General features: G+C 39.0%; 1 protein-coding gene across 17 annotated transcripts in view; it reads right to left on the bottom strand.

Annotated features, from left to right (window-relative positions):
• Positions 1-27,992, bottom strand: part of grid2 (glutamate receptor, ionotropic, delta 2) — a 704,272-nt gene that overhangs the window by 82,330 nt on the left and 593,950 nt on the right. For 15 of the 17 annotated variants that reach the window (XM_087263207.1, XM_087263201.1, XM_087263210.1 and 12 more), the window contains 1 exon segment: positions 15,058-15,253. In XM_087263207.1, coding sequence (XP_087119333.1) covers positions 15,058-15,253 — 196 coding nt within the window. 17 annotated transcript variants of the gene reach the window in all.

Raw genomic sequence — 27,992 nt, 5'->3', positions numbered from 1 at the left:
TTTTTTAATTGCGGTGATCCACTCATTATGATTTCAGTTCTAAAGTAGAAGTACAAAAAAAAAAAAAAAGAATAAATTGGGAGGTAAGATTTAAGAAAATCCTATAAGTTTGTAACAACATAATGGTGAATAAATAATGAGAGAATTTATATTTTATTTTAAACTCATCAATATTTTCATCTTTATTCCTCCACCTTTCTCTTTTCTCTCTCTCAGCTGTTTCCGACTCTCAGTTTCTTCTTCCTTTCTGTCTCCCTCTCTCTTGGGCGATGGACATGCTGGCCATATAAGCCTTAGATAATGAAGTCTGTGTATGGTGAAATATGATTGAAATCCTTTTAGTGCTGGCTTATATCGACTCTCTTGTTTGCAGTCAAAGGCACCTCTCTCTCCTCCTCCTCCACACCCCTCCCGCTCCACTCTTTCAATCATGTTTTGATGTCAACTAATGGTCTATGTACAAAATTTTCCTCCGGTGGGTACTGAGCTAGACATAATGGGGATATCTCATCTTATGACCTGAAAAAAATGTCTTCCTAGTATGCAGAACTTTTCATGTCCTTCTGTGAGGGCTACCTTCCAGACGAAAGGCTTTTTTGTTTTTTTACGTTTTGTAATTTGTGGATTGCTAGTTGTGGAGAGAGGAAAAAACTGACTATTGTTGTAACATGTTGCTGTTTAAGATTAAAGTGTTTAAGGAAAAGATTGTAATATCACTGGGAATCAGAAAGATTACAGTACGCTGGGAAAAAAAAAAACTTTTTATAAAAATTATTTAATATACAGAGAATGTATATTTTAATTTTTCAAGTATCTTCAGAAAAAACAAAAGAACATAAAACATTATTCAGATATATTTATTTATATTATATAAACGACATTTTTTTTTTTAAATCTACAAAATACAAAAGAATATGTGATCATTCTGAATTGCATTACAATAAAAAAAAGTCTCTGATAAATGGCGAAAAATAAAGATTCAGTGGTAACCCTTGTAAAATAAAGTCGAACTATTATTGAGCTATATACAGTAGCTATTCAGTTAAGAGCAAAGGGAGTGATTTCATTTCATCTTTTTTTGTTTGATTCTTTTTAAAAGTTTACACAGCAGAAATAAGATGTTTCTACTTTAAGTAATTCTACAGATACCGCACACTGATTAAGTTACAGACAACAAAGTTTCCTGAATGTTTTTTCTTATCAATATGATAAAAAATGACAGAGCATCATAAGCTCTTTTTATGGATTATGTGCTAAAATGCATATGTGCATTTGTTAACCTTAGGGGTTAGGACAAAAAAATAGTAGGACAAGAGAATATAATTATTGGACAAAATTGAGTTTTACCACTGAGAAGCAAGACTTGGGTTTCTATTTTAACGGTTTTTCTATTTTTAACTTTATTTTTTTTCTAAAGAGCATGGCGCAAAAGCATTAGGGCATGTCCGAATCCACTTATACTATTTTAAGAATGGAAAATACGATAGGCACTCTGGTACATGCTCTAACAAGCTTGTGCTTACTCTCTTAATGAGTTATAGGTGTGTTTTAGGTATAATGTGCATTAAACCAATCAGTCTCATCTCCCATTCCTATTTAAAAATTGATTGCGTTGCACCGTGGCACATTTGCTATTTACATGGCGGGATTTGTAAGTGGAAAAACTGAATGCTTCACTTGAGAGAAAACAGTTGAACTGACCATCTACGCAAGGACAAAGTATAAGCCTGCTCTATCCGGCCACTGTACTTTCTCTTTACTTTACTTTTACCCATTATTTTATTCCTTTACTTTCATAGAGTAAATAAACAGTGAAAAATCACTCCGCTGAAGACATCCATTAGCCTACATATTTATTTTTGTTTGTAAAGTGCAAATATTTGTTTCAAAGCTATTTCTAAAATCAGTTCTAATTTCCAGCAAACTAGTAAATGAACAATAATAACGAAGTGTGGTCAAAAAACTGAGTTATATTAAAACACATGTCCTACTCTTATGCTCCACATGGTGATGCATACATCACTAAAACCTGACAGGTGGACAAATTTAAACCTGTTTTTATTAAGATAAATATAAATGTGCATATAATAAATAATTCTGCTAATAATAATATAAACATTATACAAATGCAAACTTTTACTCACGAATAAACTAAAAACTATACTCACTATTTACTCTTCCTCAAGTAGAAACTAACATTTTATAGTTTCTTTATTCTGCTGAACACTTAAAGAAGATATTTTGAAGAAAACTGGAAAACTGTAACCACCAAAAAAAAAAAAAAAAGTTCTATGGAAGTCAATGGTTACAGATTTTCAGCTTTCATCAAAATATCTTTTTAGTTTTGTGTTTAACAGAACAAACTCATAAAGGTTTGGAACCAGTAGAAGGTGAGTAAATAATGACATAATTTTCATTGTTTGGTAAACTGAATTTTTAGCCATAACTTTCAACCCGGGCTCATTGTGGAAACGTAGCGGACCGCGATTTATGTCCCGGGAGGTACGTATTCGAGTGGTTTTTGTTTTCGCGGATCCGCGAGAGGCCGATGTGCGCACTTTTTCACGTCTCGGGCGCCTCTCGGTAGCGCCCGCCGTTTGCGCCCGCGCCGTTCTCGCGCGAAAAGCCGCCGGATCGGCCCTTCTCTTCCTCCTCCTCCTCCTCCTTCCCTAAACCCGAGCGATGGTTCGCAAAAGCCGTCCAGAGAAAAATAAAAAAAAAGCAAAAGCCCTAGTCTTCGATTTCGACCGCGTTTTCGGATCCCGCTGCGTTCTCGCCCTTATTTTTTGGATTCCATTTTTCATCTTACCTGATTTCCGGAACCGCTGTTCCCCGGACTCGATCCCGGTCGTCGTCCTCGGCGAGCGCGAAGAGGAGGGGCGGAGCGGCGCCACACCGCCCCACAGCGTTCGCTCAAAAAAAACTAAAGGCGGCCTTACGTACCTCCGGCCACGTAAATCGCGGTCTCCAGAAACGTCCGCGGGGCTACGTTACCAGAATGAGCTTGGGTTGATAACTTTCATTACACCTCTAAAGATGCCCTACAGGCACAGGATGTCAACATGATGTCATATTGATGTTGTACCCCAACTATATAAAATTCAATGTGAATTTTGTTTGGAAATGAAAATAGGGTTTATGTCAGAACCCAACGTCAGGCTGACTTCAATGTCCAACGTCCAACCTAAAATCAACCAAATATCAACATCTAATCATGTTACACCTTGACATTCTGTGGACGTTACCACTATATACAAGACGTTGGATTATGTTTACTTTCCAAAACAACCTAAAATCAACCAAATATCAATGTAATTTGATGTCATTATCGGACGTCAAAATAACATTGTCGTTAGAGGCTGGCTAGACATTGAATTTTAACCACCTGACATCCCAACCTAAATCTAACTTAATATTAACGTCTTATGATGTTGTGTGCCTGCTGAGTGAGCACCTTATTCGGTTCAATAGTATATTATTGAATATTGCAGCATCTATATTACTAACAACAAACAATACAGTTACAGTATTTAATAAACTAAAATAAAGCCATACACGGTTAGCTGAAAGACTATAAAGTCTATTGTATAAACTCTAAATGACATACTAAATGACATTTTAGTGTGATAAAAGTGTGACAAAATATTGTAAGTCATAGCAATTGTAGTAAAGTTATTTATTTTAAATAATTAAGAATGTTAATTTAATTCAAAGAAGCTGTTTAGTCCTAAGGACACCTAATTTTTATAAAAAATGTCTTAACAAGACCATTGAAAATTAATGAAACATTAATCTTGAGTGAAAGTATTAATATTTTGCAATGTGGGTGAAATTGTGTCATAAAAATAGAAATGTTGTATGCTCTGCTTTTATAAAAGTAAAGTAAAATTATAAAAGTATCTTCCATAGCACTGAAATGAAATTCCCAGTTTGCTACTATTATTGAAAAATGAGACAAACAAGGGCTCTCAGTGTTAGCACATGACTAGCTCAGAAAAGAGACGAATACAATCGAGAATAAACATCGTAAATATTTGCTGGGGAAATCAGAGCAGATGTTTGTCCAGTGTACCAGAGACTCCTTTATTATGAATCTCACAAGCTGCGACAAGCCCTGCTGTTACACAATGAATTCTTCATCTGCTCTTTCATTCTTTAAAGGGGAAGTTTCCCCAAAATTAAAAATTTATCACCGTTTACTGATATTTTATTTGATATCTGAAACTTGTTTCACTAGTACTGCCTCACTATGATGATGAATGATTTGTTGTATTCCTAATTTGTAAGTAGCTTTGAATATAAGTGTCTGATACACCTTTAGCATCAAGCTGATCTGTCCAGCCTGATCTCACGAGGAAATGCAAGTTTTTTTTTTACGTTGTGTCAGTTTAGTGGCTAATTCGTTTGAGTTCTGTCGTACGAAATTGTACCATTTTAAAACAGGAGTTGTGGCACCCAACGCCACCCCAGCCCTAATCATCATCGGGTGATGAGCAAATTGTACTAAATTGTATGAATTAGATCGTATAAATATATACGAATTAGCCACTAAAAAAAAAAAAATAACAAATTGCCGTTAGATTGCGTTGGATCTGTCTTATATAGTGCTTACTGGAACAAGCTGACTCCTGATGTTGATATTATAGGCAATGACATGAATTGTTCTATACATGTAAACCCTTCAACTCCACCAACTAAAATTTACATAGTCATGTTGTTTACAAAAAAACGTATTCTTTATACATTGAAAGTAAAATAAAAACTTTTCCCTCTTTATTGTTAAAATCCAAATCGTTCGAGGTTACTAAAGTAACCCTTCGTTCCCCGAGGAGGGGAACGGAAGCACTATAAGTGGATTTGATTGTAAAATCCACGCATTGGGGAGGTTCGGTTCAGAAGCTACTCGTCTGAAAGAGTATTGAACGGGCCAATTAAGAATGAATTGGCAGCGCAAGCCTGCGCAGGTGAGCGGCATAAGCAATCAACTGAGTATATAAGCTCACCTGGCGCCAGCAGACGCTATCCTTTTTAAGCTGAAGAGACTTTCAACAGCTAAGGGACAGTCATTATGGCGACGGAGTATAGTGCTTCCGTTCCCCTCCTCGGGGAACGAAGGGTTACTTTAGTAACCTCGAACGTTCCCCTTCGGGGGGAACTTCAGCACTATAAGTGGATTTGATTGTAAAATCCACGCATTGGGAGCCCATTGAAAGCGCCATAATGACTGCACCTTACCAACACCCCCGATGAGGAGATAGTCAAGCAAGCGTGACGCACCCACATCATGGGGGGCGCGGTCCTCCAACGTGTCCCTGGCCCTAATTTATCCTACTTCAACAGAAGTTTTACGGATTTATATATATTTTTTGGGAAGTCGTGAGCATCTAGATAATTCTAGGAAAATACGACAGTACGTTGGGAAGCGTGCAATCCCGATAGGGAGGACGCTGCGGAGGCCATCCGTTACCCAAGGGGGGATAGATGGCAGAATTTACATATGGACTAGCCCTAAAAAGGGGGAGTACGCATAGCAAAAGAGTGGTTAGCGGGGAGGGAAGACACGGGTCCGCCCAGGGGGGGGACTTAACCGTGGCGGAATAAGCATATGGGATCGCCTAGTGGGGACCACGCATAGCAGGCACCTTTACCCAAAACGCGGGCTGACCAGCGGGCAGACCTACAACGTAGTGGGCCAGCAAGTGACTCCTCCGCTGAGTCAGTGCTGGGGGCCACGGAGGAATCTGCAGGGCTCACCTGACGGGGAACTTTACTGACAGATAAAAAGGCGCACGTATCTCCGTGTTAGGGAAAATGGCGCAGCAAGCGTGTTTCAACACCCTACCGAATTGTTTCCTCAATCACCAAGGGTTACCTAATACCCTTGAGGAAACCGGTTCCACTCGCAGATTGTAAAACCTTGCAAATGTGTTGGGTGTCACCCAGCCCGCAGCTCTACAGATGTCTGTTAGAGGGGCGCCGCGTGCGCGCGCTCGAGAGGATGCGAAGCTCCGAGTGGAGTGCGCACGCGCTCTCGGGGGACGCGGCTCATCTCGGCTCTGATAGTGAAAGAAAGGCATCCACAATCTAGTGGGAACTTATTTCGGTACGGCACTTCCCTGCTGCCGACCGCTATAACAGACGAAGAGCTGCTCAGATGATCTAAACTCTGAGTGCGGTCCGGATAATACGCAAAACGCGAACTGGACAATAAGAAGGGCTGGGTCTGCCTCCTCCGAGGGCAGCGCTTGCAGGCTCACTACCTCGTATTAAACGGAGTGGTAGGAACCTTGGGCACATATCGCGGGCGGGGTCTCAGGACGTGAGAGAAGCCAGCCCAATTACAGGCACGAATCACTGACCGAAAAATGCCTCCGGGTCCCCGACCCTCTAATCGATATCAACGCAACCAGCAGAGCTGTCTTCAGGGACAGAAAGATACTGAGTCGAGGATCGAAGGGATCTGACGCGGCTTGTGTAGCGAGGGCGAGATCCTAAGAGGGCATGAGAGGGGGCGGGGTGGATTAATTCGCTTAACGCCCCTGAGGAACCGGATGATGAGGTTATGCGTTCCCACGGTGCTGCCAGCCGCCGCGTTATGAGAGCGGAGATGGCAGCCACGTAACCTTGAGTGTGGAGGGCGACAGCCTGCTCTCCAACTTCTCTCGGCGTAAAGAAAGCACAACGCTGATCTGGCAAATTACGGGGGTCTTCTCAGCGAGAGACACACCATTCAGTGAATAGACTCCACGTCAGGGCATAGGCGCGCTCGGGGAGGGGGCTCTAGCCCGAGTGACGGTATTAGCCACCGTAATCGGAGGTTACCTAAGTCTTCCTCGCGTCTAAAATCTCTTCAAAGATCGGCGAGGGTGCCAGGTGGTGCCCTGTCCCTGAGAGAGTAGGTGCTCTCTCGAAGGGACTGCCAGGGGAGGGCTATCGCGAGGGAGAGCTCTGACATCCAGGTCCGGTTGAGCCAGAGGGGCGCAACCAGCAACCTGTTCCTCGTCCTCTCTGACCTTGCACAGTAACTGCGCGAGCAGGCTCACTGGGGAAAACGCGTATTTGCGCGTGCCCCGAGGCCAGCTGTAAGCCAGTGCATCCGTGCCGAGAGCACTCGGTCAGGGAAAGAACAACTGGCAATGAGCGATCTCTGGGGAAGCAACAGATCGACCTGGGCTTCCCCGAATCGCGCCCATATCAGCTGAACAGACTCGGGGTGGAGTCTTCATTCTCCAGGACGCAAGGCTGCCGTGAGAGCGCATCGGCTGCACGGTTGAGCTTGCCTTAATATGAATGGCGTGCAGCGATTTCAGCCGCGGATGACTCCAGAGGAGCAGACGGCGGGCGAGCTGAGACATGCGGCGAGAGCGCATACCCCCTATACGGCTGATATACGCCACCGCCGCCGTACTGTCCGTCCTGACCAGCACGTGTTGCCGCTCCAGCACCGGAAAAAAACGGTGGAGAGCGAGGAACACTGCCAACAGCTCCAGGCGATATGCCAATGCAACTGGGACCTTTCCACAGGTCCGTAGCCGCATGCCCGCAACGCACAGCCCCCCAGCCCGTGTTGGAAGTGTCTGCTGAAACGACAACAAGACTGGACGCCTGTTCTAGAGACACCCAGGCCTGTAGGAACGAGGGGTCGCTCCAAGGGCTGAGGGCGCGGCGACACAGCGCAGTAACAGAGACTCGGTGTGCGCGCGCGTGCCATGCGCGTCTGGGGACTCGACCGTGAAGCCAGTGCTGAAGTGGTCTCATATAGAATAATCCGAGCGGCATGAAGCGGCTGCGGATGCCATATGCCCCAGGAGCCTCTGAAATAGTTTCAGTGGGACCACTATTTTACTGTCAAGCTCTCTCAGACAGTACAGCATCAGCTGAGCGCGCTCTCCGGAGAGGCGCGCTGCCATGGTGACCGAGTCCAGCTCCAGCCCGAGAGAAGAGATCCTCTGCACGGGGGCGAGTTTGCTCTTTTCTCGGTTGACCTGAAACCCCCACAGGTGGAAGTGCCAGAGCACTTTGTCTCTGTGCATAATCAACTGCTCCGAGAGAGGGCAAAAATCAGCCAGTCGTAAGAAATTGAGTATGCAGATGCCCGCGAGCCGAAGGGGCGCTGAGGCACCCTCCGCGGGCTTGGTGAGGACCCGCGGAGACAGAGAGAGCCCGAAGGGGAGGGCTTTGTATTGCCGAGCTCGACCTTCAAACGCAAACCGCAGAAACTGTCGGTGGCGAGGAAGAGTGGAGACATGGAAATACGCGTCCATCAGGTCTAATGCTGCAGACCAACCCAGAGGACGAACGCACCGGAGGATGCGCTTCTGCGTGAGCATTCTGAACGGCAGCTTGTGCAGGCAGCGGTTCAAAACGCGCAGATCTAGGATTGGCCGTGACCCACCGCTCTTTTTGGGTACGATGAAGCGTGGGCTGTAAAACCCGCTCTCCATCTCGGCTGGAGGGAGCGGCTCGATTGCATCCTTCGCCAGGAGGACAGCAATCTCCTCTCGCAAGACAGGGGTGGACAGGGGGCTGACCCTGGTGAATACACACCCGTGACTTGGGGGGCCGTTTCGCGAACTGAATCGCATAGCCGAGTCTGATTGTGCGTATGAGCCACCGCGAAGAGCTGGCCCGCGCTAACCAGGCAGGCAGAGCTCTCGCTAATGGACTCATCGCTACAATCGCTGACGTACCAGCAGTGGGGCAGCGCGGAGTGGGTGTGCTGATCCGGGAAGCTCGCGGGTCCCACGGAAAAGCTGGAGGTGAGATATTTGCTCTCACTCCAAACCCGAGCTCCGGAGGGGAGGCTCGAGGGGTGGGAGAAAGGAGACCGTCCTCCCAGCGCTCGTGAGCCACTGGCGAAACGCACCGAATCTGCAAGCTAGAAAGCATAGCGTCCCAGACTGGCAGATTTCGGGCTGTCACATCTGGGGAAGAGAAAAGTGCCCTTTCATAATGTTTTCATGGCAGTAAAAAGTGCCGTTAGAAATGGGGCCCCGCCCTCCAGCGGGGAAAGAGCAAGTTCCCTCTTCTCCAGATGGCCTGTCCCAGGGGCGCTTCGCGGTCCGTTGCCGGACTTAGCGGCGTTCTGGGCAGGGGGGCTGCCTGCTTCCGAGGTGCCCGACGCGCTCGCTTCGCCAGAGGCGTGTGCGGGGGCGGAGCAGCTCTCGTAGGCGGGCGCCTTCGGCGAGGAGCAGGTATGAATGGCACGGCGGGCGGAGCGGGCTACGGACCGCCGATAAGACATCACCCACCAACTGCTCTCTCACCGCCTTGAATTCCTGGGTGAATTCACAGACAGTGTCGCCGAACCTGGCTGGGGATATGGGGAAGTCAAGAAAGCGGACTTTGTCGACTTTGCGCATATCAGCCAGGGGTGGCGCTCCTGGACCACTAATGTGGACATCGTCCTCCCCAACGCACACGCAGCGGACTCAGTAGTCCGAAGAGCTAAGTCGGCGGCGGTGCGAAGCTCGTAAGCCTGGATTGGACCCACCCTCGTGCAGCTCGGCCAGCGCCTGCGCTTGGTAGCGCTGGTAGGTGGCTATCGCATGCAAGGCGGAAGCAGCCTGGCCCGCAGCTATGTAAGCTCCAGCTCCGAGGGAGGTAGATAACTTACAGGCTTTGGATGGGAGACGAGGCGGACCCCGCCAAGAAGAGGCGCCGCGCGGATTTACCGCCATCGCGCACTCAACCTGAGGAATCGCCACATACCCCCTGGCTGTTTCACCGTCAAGAGTGGTTAGGGTGGAGGAACACGCAGCACGAGCAGAAAAAAGTGCTTTACAAGACCGCGTGAGCCTACTGTGCACCTCCGGGAAGAAGGGAACGCCCCTCTAGTCGGTCCGGCCGCGGAGCTGGGGGATAAACCATCTCCAACCCACGGCCGAAGCAGCCCGGGAAAGCACGGCTAACATGTCCGTTTCAGGATCCGTAGTGACAGCGCTCACCAGCCCGAAGGGGGCGAGCGGGTCTGGATCATCATCGGACAATGAAAGCCCACCCTCCGATGCCGCGGTGGACATCTGGTCTCCGGTGTCATCGGGCGTAAGGGCTACCATCTGTTAGACGGATCGCTTCCCCCGCCCGAAGCTTGGATGGAGCGCTTAGAGGAGCGGGAGGTCCGCGGGCCCGTGGGCGACGGATTATCTCTCGCTGAAACCCTCAGATCTGCCCGAGTGCCCGCTGCAGAGCAGGGGACAACTGGGGTGGTTCACCCTTTTGCAAAGGCTAACCACGATCTTGCGCAACAGTCATGGCATCGCAATGACGACATGAACTGCCCGCGAGCAGCGCATTAACATGCTGGACCCCCAGACATGTAACGCAGTGCCCGCGCCCATCATCCGAGGACAGGAAACCACCGCATCCAGAAACGCACAGTCGGAGCGCCGTCCTGATAAGGACGTGCTGCACGACTGTGTTGCTCTTTCTGTGAAGTTTGCAACTTTATACGCACCGCTCTGGAGGACCGGACCCAAAGAACGCCAGGCAAGGGAGAAACCCAGCTCGACCGTCTGCCACTGCGTGTACACACTCTGGACCGGGAGAATGCTCTCGTTCGCTCGGAATCGCTGGTCACAGCAGGAGGAACCCTCATCGACTCGATCAGAAAGTCTCTGAAGCGAAAAGGATAGCGTCTGCTGGCGCCAGGTGAGCTTATATACTCAGTTGATTGCTTATGCCGCTCACCTGCGCAGGCTTGCGCTGCCAATTCATTCTTAATTGGCCCGTTCAATACTCTTTCAGACGAGTAGCTTCTGAACCGAACCTCCCCAATGCGTGGATTTTACAATCAAATCCACTTATAGTGCTGAAGTTCCCCCCGAAGGGGAACCTGTTTTACAGTTGATCATACTTTGCTGATGCACAACAAGTATTGGATTATCTGTACATGTTATTGGATGGTTTAACAGATATCTTTCAAATCCACAACTACTCAAAGAGTCTTAAAATTTTTTTTGATAAAGAGTTATAGTTTGACAAGCAAATAAATTCTATAGTCAGAAATGGTTTCTTTCAATTAAGGAACCTTGCTAAACTGAAGCCTTTTCTCTCTTCTAAGGATTTGGAAACCATCTTTAATGTTTTTGTTATATCCAGATTAGACTATTGCAATTCTTTGCATTCAGGAGTTTCTTCAATTGTATGCCTAAAGCTGGTTCAAAATGCAGACATAACCTTTTAACCTTCTAAGTTGCTAGCATTTCACCAGTTTTATCCCTCACTGTCTTCCAGTCCAATTTAGGATTCAGTACAAGTTATTGTTATTTGTTTTTAAAGGTTTGAATGGTCTGACAACTTACATTCTTCCCTGGCATACTTCATCTAGAAAAAAATCATCTTCTGTCTTTTGCGTTTGATTGCAATTCATTTTAACAAACAAACAAACAAACAAACAAACAAACAAACAAACAAACAAACAAACAAACAAACAAACAAACGGAAATCAATGTGCAACAGAAAAGCTTTTTTTCTCTACTGAATGTAGCTAAAGGTGTACCAAGGGGATCCGTACTAGGGTCTCTTTTTACTATAATATTGATCAAAATGTCAAAAATACAATCTGTTATTATTATGCTGATGATACAGTTACTGTTGATACACATCTGCATTCACACCCATTCTGGCTTCTTCTCAGTTACAGCTTGCTTTTAATGTAGTTCTTATTTGCTCCAAAACTGGTTTCAAATGCTGACAAAACAAAACCTATGTTGCTTTGTGTACTGTTACTCTTGGCCAGGATGCTCTTGTAGAAGAGATTTTAAATCTCAATGTCCTTTTTCTTGGTAAAATAAAGGCTGTACTTATAATAATAATGATGATGATATTTATGGTGATTCAATTAAGCCTGTTCATCACACAAAAAAGTTATTACACCAGTTAAATGGTTTAATTTTATTGAATACAATATGAAGTCTACAACTGGTTGTGAATGCATTATAAACACTGCAGTACATTAGCATACAGAATAGAATACATAACTTGATTAAAGTTCTCCTTATATCTACAAAATTTTACCTGTATTTTTTTATTTTACCATATTTTATATCATATCATAACCACTTCTCTTTATATTAAGTTGTATTCATATTAGGCTTAGTAAGTATTAATAACAGTATTAAAGAAATAATGAAATTAATTAAGAAATTAAATCAGGAAAAAATAGTCCCGGAGAAATAAATTAAACAAACAAACAAACAAACAAACAAACAAACAAACAAACAAACAAACAAACAAACAAACAAACAAACAAACAAACAAACAAACAAACAAACAAACAAGAACAGAGAAAAAGCTATGACCTGCTTTCATGTCTGCTTTAGTTGTTCTACAGATGGCTGATAATGAATGTGATAGACAATTTATGATGACAGAACTTTAAAATTTTGCATTAAAATTCCATTAAGAGCATTTGCATGTCCTTTCAAACAGTCTGCAAAGCTATATTTATGTAATAAATTAGAAGAAAACTGAGAGCAGAGAAATTACTACCTTTTGTGAAAATGGGAAAATAAGTGTCCTTTGTTGAGTGTTCTTAAACACTTTATTCTTGCAGTGTACACAATGTTCCTCTATTTACCAAATGCCAGCTGATAGTTTATTTTAAGACCATTGTTTTTATTCTGTTTTCTGAAAGTGCAAAAAAAGTCAACATCATCTCCGTTGGGGAATATAGTTGGTCTGAACAATATACAATACTGCTCTGCTTTACTTCACCACAATACAATAATTTATAATTGTGTTGGAGCCTTAAAGGGACAGTTCACCTAAAAATGAATTTCCTAATCCTTTCCTCACCCTCAAGTGGTTCCAAATTTCTCATGAGTTTCCTTTTTCTTTTGAGCACAAAAGATTTTAAACACACTAGAGATGCGCGTATGGCGGTTACAGCCGCGGAATCGGGCGGATGACGTGACGAAAAATAATATTTTAATTAAATTCGGGCGGGTGGTGGGCGGTTGTACTGTTTTTGTACACATAGCTGGGGCACCAACGAAAAAGCCTAGGACTGACTTCACAGAATGAGAGGAGGAATCGGATACACTAATTCTGGATGAACAGAAGTCTTCATCTACAAACTTCCGTATAGACGGATCAGCAGAGTAAAATCTACTTTCCTTTTGGGAGAAACAAGGCCAGTCATCCCCACGACTACAGCACCTTGCCAAGAGAATTCTATGCATTCCAGCAACAAGTGCTGCGAGCGAGCACTCCTTCAGTGCAGCAGGGCGCATTAGAGGCCAGGTGCTCTCGTCTGAATGTTGAAATGATGTGTCAAAATGCGTTTTCTAGGCTACAATAATAATAAAAAAAATTTGTACAGTACAGTGCGTTTAATTTAGGCTATTTATTTATTTTTGTCCCTGTGCGCCAATTGGAGACGGAGTTCACTGCTGATATTCTGAGAGCTTTATAGGTGTGCTTCTCATTTCTTATTTGTGTATCCTCGTTTCCTTTCCTTGCTTTCTTTCCTCGTCTTTCCACCCCTATAGGATGCGAGGGAAGGACGCAAGGAAAAGACTCAAGGACCAACCGAGGAATCGAATCAAGTGAAAAGACATGTCCTCGTATTGTTTAGCGTCACTTCAAAGCGTCAATTAATGCTGGATTTGACTTGCACGTTTGGATTAACTGCATGTCATTAAAGTCATTCTCTTTTTTTTAATAATCAATAAAGAAACATTCATTTAATAATAAAAAGGAATAAGCAATTCAAATAAAGAGCTCAGTCAGCAGATGACGGGCGGGTGCGGTTTTAAAATTTGGTCAAAAATGTTAGTGCGGATGGATGGCGGACGGATGATGAGTTTTGTGATGCGGTTGCGGATGAAATAATAGCCCATCCGCGCATCTCTAAAACACATTATGGATATATACTCACCCTGGAATGACCTGAGGGTGAGTATATAATTATTACTATTATTAAATTTCTAATTACAGTATTTGGGAAATAAGATCAGCTGTTCTTAATAATTGTCCTGTTTGCCCAAAATTTTCAGTATTAAGAAAAAACTATATTAGGTGAATAGACATTTACGTTGCACTTGTGGGTGACAATGAATTAAAACACACTGGTAATCAACATCCTTCAAAATATTTTCTTTTGTTTATTACATAAAAAAAAAAAGAAAAAAAAGTTAGCCAAGCAAAACTGAAATGACCTGAGGGTGCGTAAATAATTAAATCTTTTAATATTAGTACAGTTGTGCTAATTAGAAAATCTGATAAATGAGTTGAAAATGCTAAAATGATTTTATAGTTTTCTTCTTAAATTTTCCTAGAATATACAGTATATTATTGCAAAAACACTTGCATATACCATGTTGCCTTGTTTATTAGTTTGAGGCTTTGTATGGCTGCAATCTGTTGCCAATAATCTAACTTACATCGCATGTAAAGCTCAAGCACTTTTTGTTGATCGCTTCAGGTAAAAGCATCTGTTAAATGCTTGCAACATGAATCACATTACAGTCATAAAACCTGGGAAGAAGCACCAGGAGTCTATCACAAGGGGGCGCTGTGAAGCCTACATGATGGAGACGAGCAGACAGGCACATGAAACGGAAGACAGGCAAAAGAAAGCGAGGCTGAAGGAGGGTGACGACTCTGGCATGACAGAGGTGTCACCTTGTCATACAATATTTAACTAAACACCTGTGAGATGATATCACATTAACAAAACACTCCAGTCAGCCGTTTACTCTTTAGTATTCTCACTAGATCTGAAGGCAGCACAGACTCTCTCTGCCTTCACTTGCCTACCAGCACTTTTAATTGCAGCTCGTTTAAAATTCCAAACGAAAACACGCTCTGAAGAGAGGAATATAAAATATGGTGGGTTAACAAATAAGGCATTAACCCGCACCTAATTAGTATGGGAATTCGGTGGGGGAATTTTCAGAGTTAAATCACTCATAACTCAAGCACCATTAAGCCACATTAGTGCATTTTTTGCTTTGATATCTCTATTCAGAGAACATTAGCGCTATCTTCACAAACTGCTGCACCGTAATTAGACAAACGGTGGCAGTAGTCAAAGCGGCTAGAGCCTCCTACCTTCCGGATGCCTTCTTTTGATTCCTCCACGTTGTTTTCGGCTCCTCCTGTCCGGTTGATCATCCGCCACATCTGCGAATACATCGGGTCTCGTTCGAAAGGGTTCATTCCTTTACTGCGAACCTGGTCATAGACGGCAGAGTCCAGAACCGTGCCGTATGGCAAATCTGTCTGCTTAGCCAAATCTTGTAGTGACCTAAAGGGGAAAAATGAACGATTCAAAATGAAAATAAGCAATGAATGGTGAGCTGCTGATTTTTTTTTAACATAAAGTACATGCAGGGTGTCGGGCATTTTGTACTCAAAAAGTTCATTACTTTGTTTTGTTTTTATCAGACTTTGATTCACAACTTTCACTATTAACTACTGGCGTATTACTTGCTTATTATTAAGATTTTGTTTATTTATTAGCACTTAAAGTGTGATCTTATTCTAAGTACTGAACCTGACTTAATGCCTAAACCCAACTATTAACTAATAACAAGCAGAAAATGAGCAGTTCATTGAGCTAATAGCCTTAATTGCTGGTAAGGGAGCACGGGGTAAAATGTAACACAGAGTTTTAAGATATTTGCTCAGGATTAACCATGGCGTGCTTCTGAGGTTTTCACCTCAGTGCTGGCAGACAACTTCCTGACAATTAAATGTTTGTTGAAATTTGGATGGGAAACACAGGAGGATTTTTTAAAAATCTGTAAAAATATGTACGTAAAATCTTATATTGTTATTATTACGTCTTCTAGGCTACAAGATGGAACTATTTTGAAAAACAGTGACTGCTAGCCAGTTTTGAGGAAAACAACACAGCAGGGTTAGCTTTAACAGGGTGTTATGAATAAGTCACATACTGTTGGCCAATTAAAGTAACAAAATAATGGTAACACTTTATAATAACACACACTAGGAATCATTTATTAAGCATCAGCAAATAGTGAATTCATTATCTGTTAAGCATTAACTCTACATTATTAAACATTAGTAAGCAGTTTATAACTGCAGCTACAAATGCTGTACAACCACATGTATAATGTGCTTAATAATTGTACTTTGTACTTAATAATTCATACTTTGTTAATGTTTTTTTATTACTAAATGAAGTATTGCATTATTTACAAACCAGTTATTTAAGCATAGTTGGTGTTTTTTTAAGATCATTCAGAATGTGTAAGTAAATGATTAATAAACTATTGAAATCAACATTTATATATCTTAATATATAATCTTCATAAATAGTCCTCACTTTAGATTAGGTCACAAAATTGCATGAAGTTGAGTTAACATAGCATTTTTAACATACATAGTAACCATTAATATATGCCTGAACAATAAGATGTATAAACCTTAATTTCAATAGTCTATAAATCATTTACTAACTCATTCTGAACGATGTTAAAAACCTCCAACTACTCTTAAATACAAATGGTTTGTAAATAAGGCAATACTTCATTTAGTAATGAAAAATAAATCATTAACAAAGTATGAAAGTACAATTATTAAGCACATTATACATGTGGTTGTAAGTCAAGAATACAGCATTTGTAGCTGCAGTTATAAACTGCTTACTAACGTTTATTAATGTAGAGTTGATGCTTAACAGACAATGAATTCACTAAATGCTAATGATTACTTAATGTTTCATAGTGTGTAGTTATTATAAAGTGTTAGCGAAATGTTTTTTTATAGGAAATATTTTTAATAGAAAAACATATTTTATTGCTAATAATTCAAATCAAGGCATTGTATAATAATGGATAATAAGGCAAATAAATAGATGAGCTTATCCATTCATTCATTCCTTTTCTTTTTGGCTTAGTCCCTTCATTAATCAGGGTTTACCACAGCGTAATGAACTGCCAACTTATCCAGCATATGTTTTACACAGCAGATGCCCTTCCGGCCACAACCCAACACTGGGAAACATCCATACATTCTTACATTCACACACATACAATATGGCCAATTTAGCTTATTCAATTCCAATATAGTGCATGTTTTTTGGACTGTGAGTAGAAAATAATGAAAATTGCTACTTAAAATGTAAGAAGAAGATGATGATGAGGAAGATAATGAAGAAGATGAAGAAAAAGAAAAATAAGTAAAAGAACAAAAAGACACAAACAAAAAGTCAAAAAGAATAAAAGTACAACAAAAAGCAGAACAAAAGAAGAACAATAACAAGAAAAGAAGAGAAGAAAATGATAATGAAAATATGATGGCAAAGAAGATAGTAAAAGTAAGAAGAAAGTAAAGAAGTAAAAGAAAGTAAAATAATATATAAAAGAACAAAAAGAACGAGGAACAACAAGTCAAATAATAAAAGAACAACAAAAAGAAGAACAAAAAGAAGAGAAGAAAATAATGATGAAAATATGAAGATAAAGCAAAAGAAAAAGAAAAAGAGGAAAAAAGAAGAACAAAAAGGACAACAACAAAAAAAAGAGAAGAAAATGATAATGAAAAATATGATGAAGATGATGAAGAAAAAAAGAAAACAACAAGAACAACAACAAGAAAAAAGAGAAGAAAATGAAAATTAAAAATATGCTGAAGATGAAGTAAAAAAGAAGACAAAAGAAGAACCACAACAAGAAAAGAAGAAAAGAAAATGATGAAAATATGATGCTGAAGAAGATGAAGTAAAAGAAAAAAAAAAGACCAAGAACAAAAAGAAGAACAACAAAAAAGAGAAGAAAATGATAATGAAAATATGATAATGAAGATGAAGTAAAAGAAAAAGAAAAAAGGAAGAACAAAATTGAACAACACGAAAAAAGAAAAGAAAATGATAATGACAATATGAAGAAGATGAAGTAAAAAAGAAAAAAGAACAACAAAAAAGAGAAGAAAATGTTGATGAAAAATATAATAAAGAAGATGAAGTAAAAGAAACAGAAGAAAAAAAGAACAAAAAAAAGAACAAAAAATAATAACAAAAAGATAATGATGATGATGAAGAAGAAGTAGTAGTGCTTATAGCTGTGTGTTCATCACACTTTTAGAATGTTTATCAGCAAGTCAGAATCAAGCATTCAACAGGCCCGTATAATGAGAAACAACATTTTGGGTTGATGCTCGGGGGGTAATTATTGAACGATTAAAACATTATTTGCTCAATCTACAGTGCTGATGCATGAATAGCCACACATTTGACTAACTCTGCCAGAGTAAGAGAGTATAAATCAGCTCTGCTGCACAGACACTCTTCCACTCATGTTATGTCGAATAGTGTTTATTCAGCAATTTGTGTTAATATCTTACATCTAATTAAAAGTTAGCCAACCAAGGGATACTAATTCCCCGTGGTAATATTTATATTAAGCAAATAATTGGAAAACACAATAAAGATGAAGCCTTCTCAGCTTTCCCTCCTCATGCCATCATCAGAACTCTGCAGTTCATCAAAGCGTTTCATTAAGTCTCACTTCATTTAGAAAACTGATAATGATACAAATTGGTGCTTTTGCATTGTGTTCATATTGAACACGATCGGCTCTGTATTAATATTTCTACACATTCAAGCACTGTGAGGGTGGATTCAGTTGAGATTTCTGCAGATATTCAGGCTGACCTCCAATTTGTCAAATATTATTATATTAGACAGCTGTCGTCATCTTTGAGTACTTAACACTGCTAGTACCCTTTGAAGGTTTAATGAACTTGCCCACAAATGTTAATCTTTTATTGCTCCCAATTAATCTCAGCACTTAATCCTCGCCCCTCCCCAAGAACTGTGGTTATACGTAAGGTGTCATTTGCATGGATGATTGCCATAAAAATGACCTGTGAGATTCCTGCAGTATTATAAAACACCGCCGCAGGGCTATTGAGCTACACACATCCGGTCTGCTCAGTGGAACACTTTGCACCTGATAGAAAAGCACCAAAAGCTGTTTTTAACTCATGTGGCGACATATTTCTGACTAAGAATGGGGAATAATGTACAGCTCGAATTTATGAATCAGCCTGTTTTTCATTTAATTTGCTTTCTTTGAAAAAAAAAAAGCTAATAGTGAGATTTCATGATTTGTCAATTCTGCTTTGAGATCAAACATTAAAGTTCTGGTAACAACAACAACAACAACAACAACAACAAAAACAAGACAAGAGATTTTTTTGATATTTCAAGATTTTAAGGCTGAACGGTATGAAATGCAATCAGTCTACAGAGACTTCCCATTGTGTCTCACACTAACATTTAATTATGTTAAAAAGCCAAAGCGACATTGTGTTTTTCTCCTCTAAGGGCTTATTATGCGGTCGTTGTCGCCATCTTGTGGATGGTGTTGTGTTTCCAAAATTATAAATATTTAAAATAGACACTGTCGTTATATATATATATATATATATATATAAAAACTGCATAGTTGCAACCTAAACAACTTCATTCTCTAATAAAAAAAGCCTCAAAAGTACATTATGTTGTCCAACAGCTGCAATATTTGTAAAGCGAGTTTTTTGATCTCCTGTCACTCTATGTGGGTGAAGTAATACAGGACTGTTATATATATATAGCTCCCCTGTTTATTTTTTCCCCTAATTTCTGTTTAGCAGAGAGAACATTTTTTTCAACACATTTCTAAACATAATAGTTTTGATAACTCATTGCTAATAACTGATTTATTTTATCTTTGCTATGATGACAGTAATTTCCTAGAGATGGGTTGCGGCTGGAAGAGCATCCTCTGCTGGATGAGCATCCTCTGCTGGATGTGCTGGATAAGGTGGCGGTTCATTCCTCTGTGGCGACCCCGCATTTATAAACGGACTAAGCCGACAAGAAAAGGAATGAATGAATGAATAACAGTAAATAATATTTTAATAGATACTAGGTAATTAGACAAGTTATTGTATAATGATGGTTTGTTCTGCAGACTATCAAAAAATATATAACGTAAAGGGGCTAATAATTTTGACCTTAAAATGGTTTTTAATAAATTTAAAACTGTTTTTATTTTAGCTGAAATAAAACAAGTAAGACTTTCTCCACAATAAAAATAATATCAGACAACACTGTGAAAATTTCATCGATCAGTTAAACATCATTTGGGAAATAAAATAAAAAAAATAAAATACTAAATAAAAGGGGGGCTAATAATTTAGCCTATAATTATATTAAGCTAATAATAAACTTCAACTGTATATAAAAAAATAATTAATTCTTAAGACATAATGTGACACTGAACACTGAAGAACTATTCTAAAATATCAGCTTAACACAGACATAAATTACAATTTAGAAATCTATGATTTGACCATAACATTACAGTTTTACCCTATTAATATTCAAAGAAATACAGCTTTAATAACCATCAGACAAACTTTCACAAATCTTACATATCCCAAACTTTTTAACTGCAGCGCATATATATATTATAAGACCTTTTGTAAAACCTGAGAAGATTCAAGATAGCATCTGATTACAGGCAAATCTGTGTAGTACCAGTTAGTCATCAATATTTTAGCTCTATTTTTCTGGAAAACAAAAAATTGGAATTTTTGGAAGCCTCCGCTGACGTTTATAAGTACACTAGTATGACATCAAAGCAAAATACCGTGCACTTAAAGCCCAAAAATGGGGTCAGCATTCACAAAACACTCTGACTGCAGTGTAGATCTGCTCTACATTGCAATATTTATAGATTTGGTTGTTTGAAGTTTAATCCCGCTCTGTAATTTTTAATACTAGAGGAACATTTAAAAAACAGCAATGTATTCTTGTTACTGCAAGATTCAATTAGCCTCAAGATTAGCAATCTATCCGCATATATGCTTTTTCACACTTTATAGGTGACCATCTGGCAGCATTCAAATGCTATGGCCGCCTAGCTGATCTCTTTGCTTTGCCCAGAAAAAACTGTCATCTGTGGCATGGAGTGACTGCGACTAGCCAGACCGCAGGCAAACTGGCATGGTTGGCAAAAATGAGAGTGCTGAAAGAAAAAAGAAAAAAAAAAAGAAAAAATCTTGAGAAGCCTGTAGCTTGGCCCTTCTTCACCTTCACAGATGGATGCATCTCACAGCCATGTTGTAAACCGACACGTATGGAGCCGAATTTTACAATCTGTTACTAAACCATTTTAAACCGATTCAACAATATGCATGGATTTTCAAAACATACTTTCTTATGTGGGCACATTTAAATGCAGATTATGGCTGCAGTACTTTTTTTATTACTAGAAAGAACACATCGGATGGCTTTTTGTTGTAAAACTGAACATCAGTGATGTTTCTTTTTTTGGAGAAGCTTTACTGCATCTAGCAAATCAGTGGCACAGTCTTGCAAATCATTCAGAACAATGGCAATCAGCACAAACACGACCCAACTGAAGTGTTTTCTTCACTCACAAGATGATAAATGCTTTCTCTAAACATCTACAGCTGAATCTGAACCATTATGGTGCCAGCATACACAACGTAAAACAAAACTGAAGAATATTCAGTTTTCATGCTTACATTTGACTCTGCAGTACCTCTGCGGTATTAACTATGATATGGTTACCTTGAATTTAGTCCTAGTAGAGTGTGTTTACATGAGGTACAGTTTAATTGAAATATTGGCAAACTATAGAATTATTCATATTGTTGCATTATGAGAGTGCTTTTTTGTTACAAATGGTAATCAATGCATCAAAAAACATGGTTACTACATTTTTACTATGATAAAACCAAGGATTCACACAGAAAGCATTTTTTGTGTGAAATACATGAAATATAGACAGTGTATATTAGGCTTACAAGGTAACTACCTAGTAAAGCAGTGCAATAGTCTAACCGAGAGGTCAAGAAGCTTAAGTGTGCTTTTCTGTATTAGACAATGACAGCATATTGTACTGTATGTCTTAGTTTACCAACATTTTTAAGATTCTTAAATTGTTGCCTTTAAATGACAGGTTGCTATCAAATATCACCCCCCCTGCCTTGACTGTTGACAAGAACTTAAATGAATATCCATAAATGTTTGGCAGCGTTGTATGTTTTTGCACGAGTGGTTTTTAGTTTAATAAGCAAGATCTCAGTTGCCTCTAGTAATAGAAAGTTATTAGCCATCCAATTTTAATATCAGATATAATTGGTTAGTTTTGTGAATTTGCACAAATGATCAGTTTGTGAAGAGCTGAATATCGTTGGCATAACCAGTGCTCAATTTGAGCCAGATCTTGCCCGATCCTGTTCTGGAAAATGTCAGATATTCATGTTTTGTGTTCTGATATTTGTCAAGTATATGTGTGTGTGTGTGTGTGTGTGTGTGTGTGTGTGTGTGTGGGTGTGGGTGTGTGTGTGTGTGTGTGTGTGTGTGTGTGTGAGAGAGAGACAGAGAGAGAGAGAGAGAGAGAGAGAGAGAGAGAGAGAGAGAGAGAGAGAGAGAGAGAGAGAGAGAGAGAGAGAATGTGAATGAGTGCAAGCAAAGGCTGTGTGGACACATAACGGTAGTCACCATGCGCAAAGCAAAAGTCACACAAAAGTAGAAAAAAAGCAAAGTCATGTTTACCTATTGGCCCTCAATAAAGTTTTCCTTTTTATGTTCATAATCACTTTCACTGGTAGGTGATTGTTTCACACGCAGTAAACAGCAAAAATAAATAAATATAGTGGCCAACCTAAATAGATAATTTGTGTTTTCAAAATGGCAAAGAGGCATTTTCATATTTTATAAAACCACGAGTAAATCTGATAACGAGCCTGATCAAAAGAGATCTCAAGAAGATTAAACTGTGCGAATGGATCAGGATAGCAGGAGACAGAAGCTCAAGTCAGCCAGAAAACATAACAGACAGAAGAGGTAACTGTGTGCTCTTCTTGAAGATTAGACTGTGTGACGATTATTTGTTTTTCACTTGGCACATAATAGTAAAGTGAACTGAATAGTGATTGTTTATACCATTTATGTCAGTAGCTACATGTTTTCATTATCCATGACTGACCTATAAAGGTTTATGGCACAGAATAATTAAACACTGTTCAGAAATGTGATGCTATTTTTACGCGCTGAATGACGTCATGTTCTGGGGAAAAAATAAATAAATTGTGGTCGTTGGTCATGGAAAATTATTTCCTGTTTTTTTTTTTTTTCAGGAATTACTCATTTACAAATTAAGCACTCAGCGTAATGTTGAAAACGAACTCCATATATTTATATTTAAATGATATTGCCTAGCATTTGCACATATAATGTAACTGAATCTTGTGGAACAACACATGACCATGACCTCAGTCATTTTTAGTGATGCAATCTTTACGTATATCACCCATACAAAAAAAAAAAAACAATATCAGCAACATTTTAGCTGATTGCGCACAATCACTATCTACTGGAGGTGTCAGTGTCAGTATGGTTAAAAAAAGCACTTTAGTATTTACAATAAATTACTATAGTATATTTTCTGGTGGGTGCCTGACAACTAAAATTAAATCTGTTACTTTTTTCTAGTTCTTTTTACCTTGCTCTTTTTTTGTTTACATTTATCATAATTATTATTTATTTGTTTAGGATATATGTTTTCAGATTTGGATTCCAATGCCTAAGTATTAAATTGTTTAAATGACTATAATTAAATGAAATATTCTTAAGAATCAAATATTATTTGTTTTTTAGAAGAGTGTAATTGCATTCAGGTGTTTTTGGAATGGGTGCCATAAAATGGTCTTGTAACAAAATGCATAAAATAACAATAATATAATTTATCATAATTTATTTTGAATAGTGGTGGGCTGTTATCGGTTTTAACGTGCTGCGTAAACGCGAGACCCTTATCGGGTAAGAAAAAAAATAACGCCATTAATCTATTCTCGAAGATGGGTTGGGAGCTGGGTCTATTCTACACAAGCTATGATGACTTTAGCATGGATGTATCAAATCAGCAGGATGCCCTTCTTGATCTTTCACTTACTTTAAAGACACTACTGAATATGTTTACATGGACATCAGTAATCTAGTTATTTGCCTTAATAGACATTAAGGTGTTTTCGTGAAGTGCTTTCATGTAAGAGTTTCCTGTAATTTTGGGTGACTTTAGCTGCAGTTCACTGAACATTTCATTTATGCCCTTGACAAACTGGGGTATTAGACGCAAATAAGGAGTACGCCAAATGAAAAGAAAAATCTTCTGCATTCCACGATGTGTGTGTGAGTGTGTGTGCGCGCGGTCCTTTACTGACAGTCGTGTATGTGGATCTTGTCTGAAAATATGGCGAAAAGTCTCACATGATGGTAATAGTTTGATTGCGGTGTTCACTTCAATAATGCCACTAATATATGCATACTCCACGTCTTAATTGAATTTCTGTTTAGTTCAGGTTTTACTTTAATCGGATTAAGGTCATCTCTGTTTGGAGCTTATGTAGGCCTACAGATCAAAATTCAAGTTTAACTGAATAAACAGTTAGTAAACACAAGTACATCTTATTGAACATCATTTAATTTTTATCACTAATTATCATAGTAGAGCACTTTCTCAAGCAGTTTGTGATGCTTTTTGAAAACAGGAGATGAGCCCCTGGTCTAATGCGTCACCAGGCAGGAATCCGGTCTCAAAAACTTACATTTAGCCATTATTTGGGAAGCACACGGATTCTAAATGTCTTTGGCAGAATTCAAACGAGCCACTTTAAACCAGATTAATTCCAAGATTACAGTGAGACTAATCTAGATTAAAAAAAAAAATCTATGCCCACCTAGAATTTTGGTGCAATATATCGTAATAATTATAAACAAATAATAGATTTATTAAAATTAGATAAATTAAACTAAATTGAAATAATTATCCTGAATGAGTCAAACATATTTTTTGGTAAACCCTAATTCAAGGTTTTGATAAGTCGGCCATGATGCAAAAGCTTTGCATAAAAGCATTGGATATCAAATAAGTACAATGCCTATATCTGAATTTCTCTGGGACCAGGCTGGTGAATGAAATGAGCAAAAGTATAGATTTTGTGTTCACTGGTTAATAGCTATGTGGTGTAAGTGAGAGTTGTCGATAAGTTGATGCTGCTCTGATTTAATTAACACTGGGTTAGAATCAGTAAATCGATAAAAACAGACTGATGAACTAACACTGAAGTATCTGTCTGGCTTCAAATTCTCCCAACGAAAAAAGAATATGAGACGAAACAAACCATCCTGCCTTTAAATCTATTAGATAATGAAACTCCTCTGAAGACAAAACTGCGTAATTGTGAACTCACCACCCAGCTGGTCTCATAAATCTTTCAGCTCTTCCTGACTGAACTGTGTATTTTAAACACAACAGACCCCTGGGTGTGGAGTTTAGGCTGTAATTATTTCTGTAATGACCCTGCCATCGTCTACACATTAAAAGATAATGCATTTAAATTTATGGAAATCCTAATTAGGTGCATAGAGCTAGAATCAAGCGATCTAAGCACAAGCTCATTAATGATAATCTAATGCAAAGAAAAATAAACAAACTGAGATCTTGAAAAAATAAACACTAAATGCTCTCATTTTCCCTAGTAGCATGCCGCCCTTAAATCGCCTACATGGCTAAATGACGGAGGAGACGAGGATCGTTACAAGCATAATTTACTCTGTCACTGCTGGTCATGACTGAATTTGATTAACAACATTAGAAATCGCAGAGTTTATCATGTTGTTGCAAAACACAGTTAACTGTCTGACTACCAGGCACCAGTAAATCTGATTAGTCCAAAAACTGCACTTGATAAATGACTTGGTCACATGGAATGGATTTGTAAGTACCAATTTCGACCACAAATTTGGATAAAATGCACTACGCAGCTTTAGGGACATGCACAGACATTTCGAGGGGCAGAAGCTCGAAAGTTGAAAATAAAAAAAAACACTTCTCATATTTATATAAACATTTTTCATAAATTAAATGTTAAACATATTAAAAGATTATATATTATATTTCCTTATTAAATGATTAGTCAGAATTACCAACACAATCTCAATATCATGGCAGTTTATCACTTTTTGACTTAGCTAACTTGTATGAATTCGTGTGATCTTATTCTTACAATTTAGTTTGCTCAATTAGTGGTGGGGTTGGGTTGGGTGCCATGCTGCTTTGTTAAAAATTGAACATTTTTATATGACTGAACTCTCATGAATTTGTAGTATTAGCCACTAAACTGACAAAACAAAGTAGTTAAGTTTCCTCGTGAGATCAGGCTGGAATTATTCACCATTACATTGTTTCAATCACCTAAGCAATTTGTTCATTTTAATACACAAATTAAGATATTTTAGTTGAAATCCGAGAGCTCTCACATCCTTCATAGACGGCAATGGTCACAAGATATTCAAAATCCAGAAAAGGAACCAAAACAATGAAAATATTTCATTTGACGTGAATAAACAAACATCATACGACACTTCTTTAACAATTATGTATGCCAAAAAATGCTGTAACAATTGCTTTAATTGCTTTTGTCTCCTGTGTCATATCTGGGCGCACATTTACTAGAGCAATATGACCTTAGCATGCTGTGCTATTGTCCTGTGGTAAACACTGTGGTACCTACAAAGTCATATTTAAACAAAATTGGGGCACAAAAGTGTTAATGAAGTTTAATGGATTATGATTACAGTTGAACCACTGAAGTCACATGGAATGTTTTGACATTTTTTTAAGATTTCCAATGTAAAATATTATTATCAAAGGATTATAAGGATTATTATTATTATTATAACAGCTTTTAATAAAAATGTTCATTAAATGTTCATCACTGGGAAACATCCATACACACTCATTTACACACATACACTACAGTCCATTTTAGCATAACCAATTCACCTGTACCATATGTCTTTGGACTTGTGGGGGAAACCGGAGCACCAAGAGGAAACCCAAGTGAACATGGAGAGAACATGCAAACTCCACACAGAAATGCCAACTGACCCAGCCGAGGCTCGGCCTGACATGCCCATACATATAGTTGAAGTCATAATTATTACCATTCTTCAATTTTTTTTTCTTCTTTTTTAAAATATTTTCCAAATGATGTTTAACAGAGCAAGGAAATTTTCACAGTATGTTTAATAATATGTTTTTCTGGAGAAAGTCTTATTTGTTTTATTTCGGCTAGAATCAAAGCAGTTTTTAATTTTTTAAACACCCTTTTAGGGACAAAATTAATACCCCCTTTAAGGTATATTTTTTCTCGATAATCTACAGAACAAACCACTGTAATACAATAAATTGCCTAATTACCCTAACCTGCCTAGTTACCCTGATTAACCTAGTTAAGTCTTTAAATGTCACTTTAAGCTGTATAGAAGTGTCTTGAAAAATATCTAGTAAAATATTATTTACTGACATCATGGCAAAGATAAAATAAATCCATTATTAGAAATGAGTTATTAAAACTATTATATTTAGAAATGTGTTGAAAAATGTGTTGTTGCTTTCTGTTAAACAAAAAATTGGGGAAAAATAAATGATCAAATAATTCAGGGGGGCTAATAATTCTGACTTCATCTGTACATCTCTACATACATTACAATTCTATTTCATATATAGGTTACATATTTTATGTCATTCATAAGAATGTCCTGTTGTTGGGGGAAAATCTGCCATCATTTGAGCATGGTTCAAATGTCAAAAGCATTTTTTGTTATGCTTGACAAGTCTTATCTCTGTTTACAAATCTGCCTGTTAGATGAAATACTTAAAAAAAAATGTGGATTTCTAAATGCTAACAACAGAAGGCCATGACATAGAAAAAAGAAACGCTGCATGCAGCCACACTGATTTGAAATGTTTCACAATGCTTAAAGAATACACTTCAAAATAACACACATATTAAAATGAAAAAGCACCCATTTTTTTCTATTCCTGTGCACTGAGGCAGGAAGGATTCAATAAATGAATCACTGATGGAGAGATGAATGATGTCATTCTCACTGGAATGATATATAATTTGTGCCACAGGAAATTAAAACAGGGACT

This window comes from Danio rerio, chromosome 8 (genome assembly GCF_052040795.2).
Source record: "Danio rerio strain M-AB ecotype USA chromosome 8, GRCz13ab, whole genome shotgun sequence".
Lineage (NCBI taxonomy): Eukaryota > Metazoa > Chordata > Actinopteri > Cypriniformes > Danionidae > Danio > Danio rerio.
Note: the sequence above shows the minus strand (reverse complement) of the source record. Positions and strands in the feature narration are given on the sequence as shown.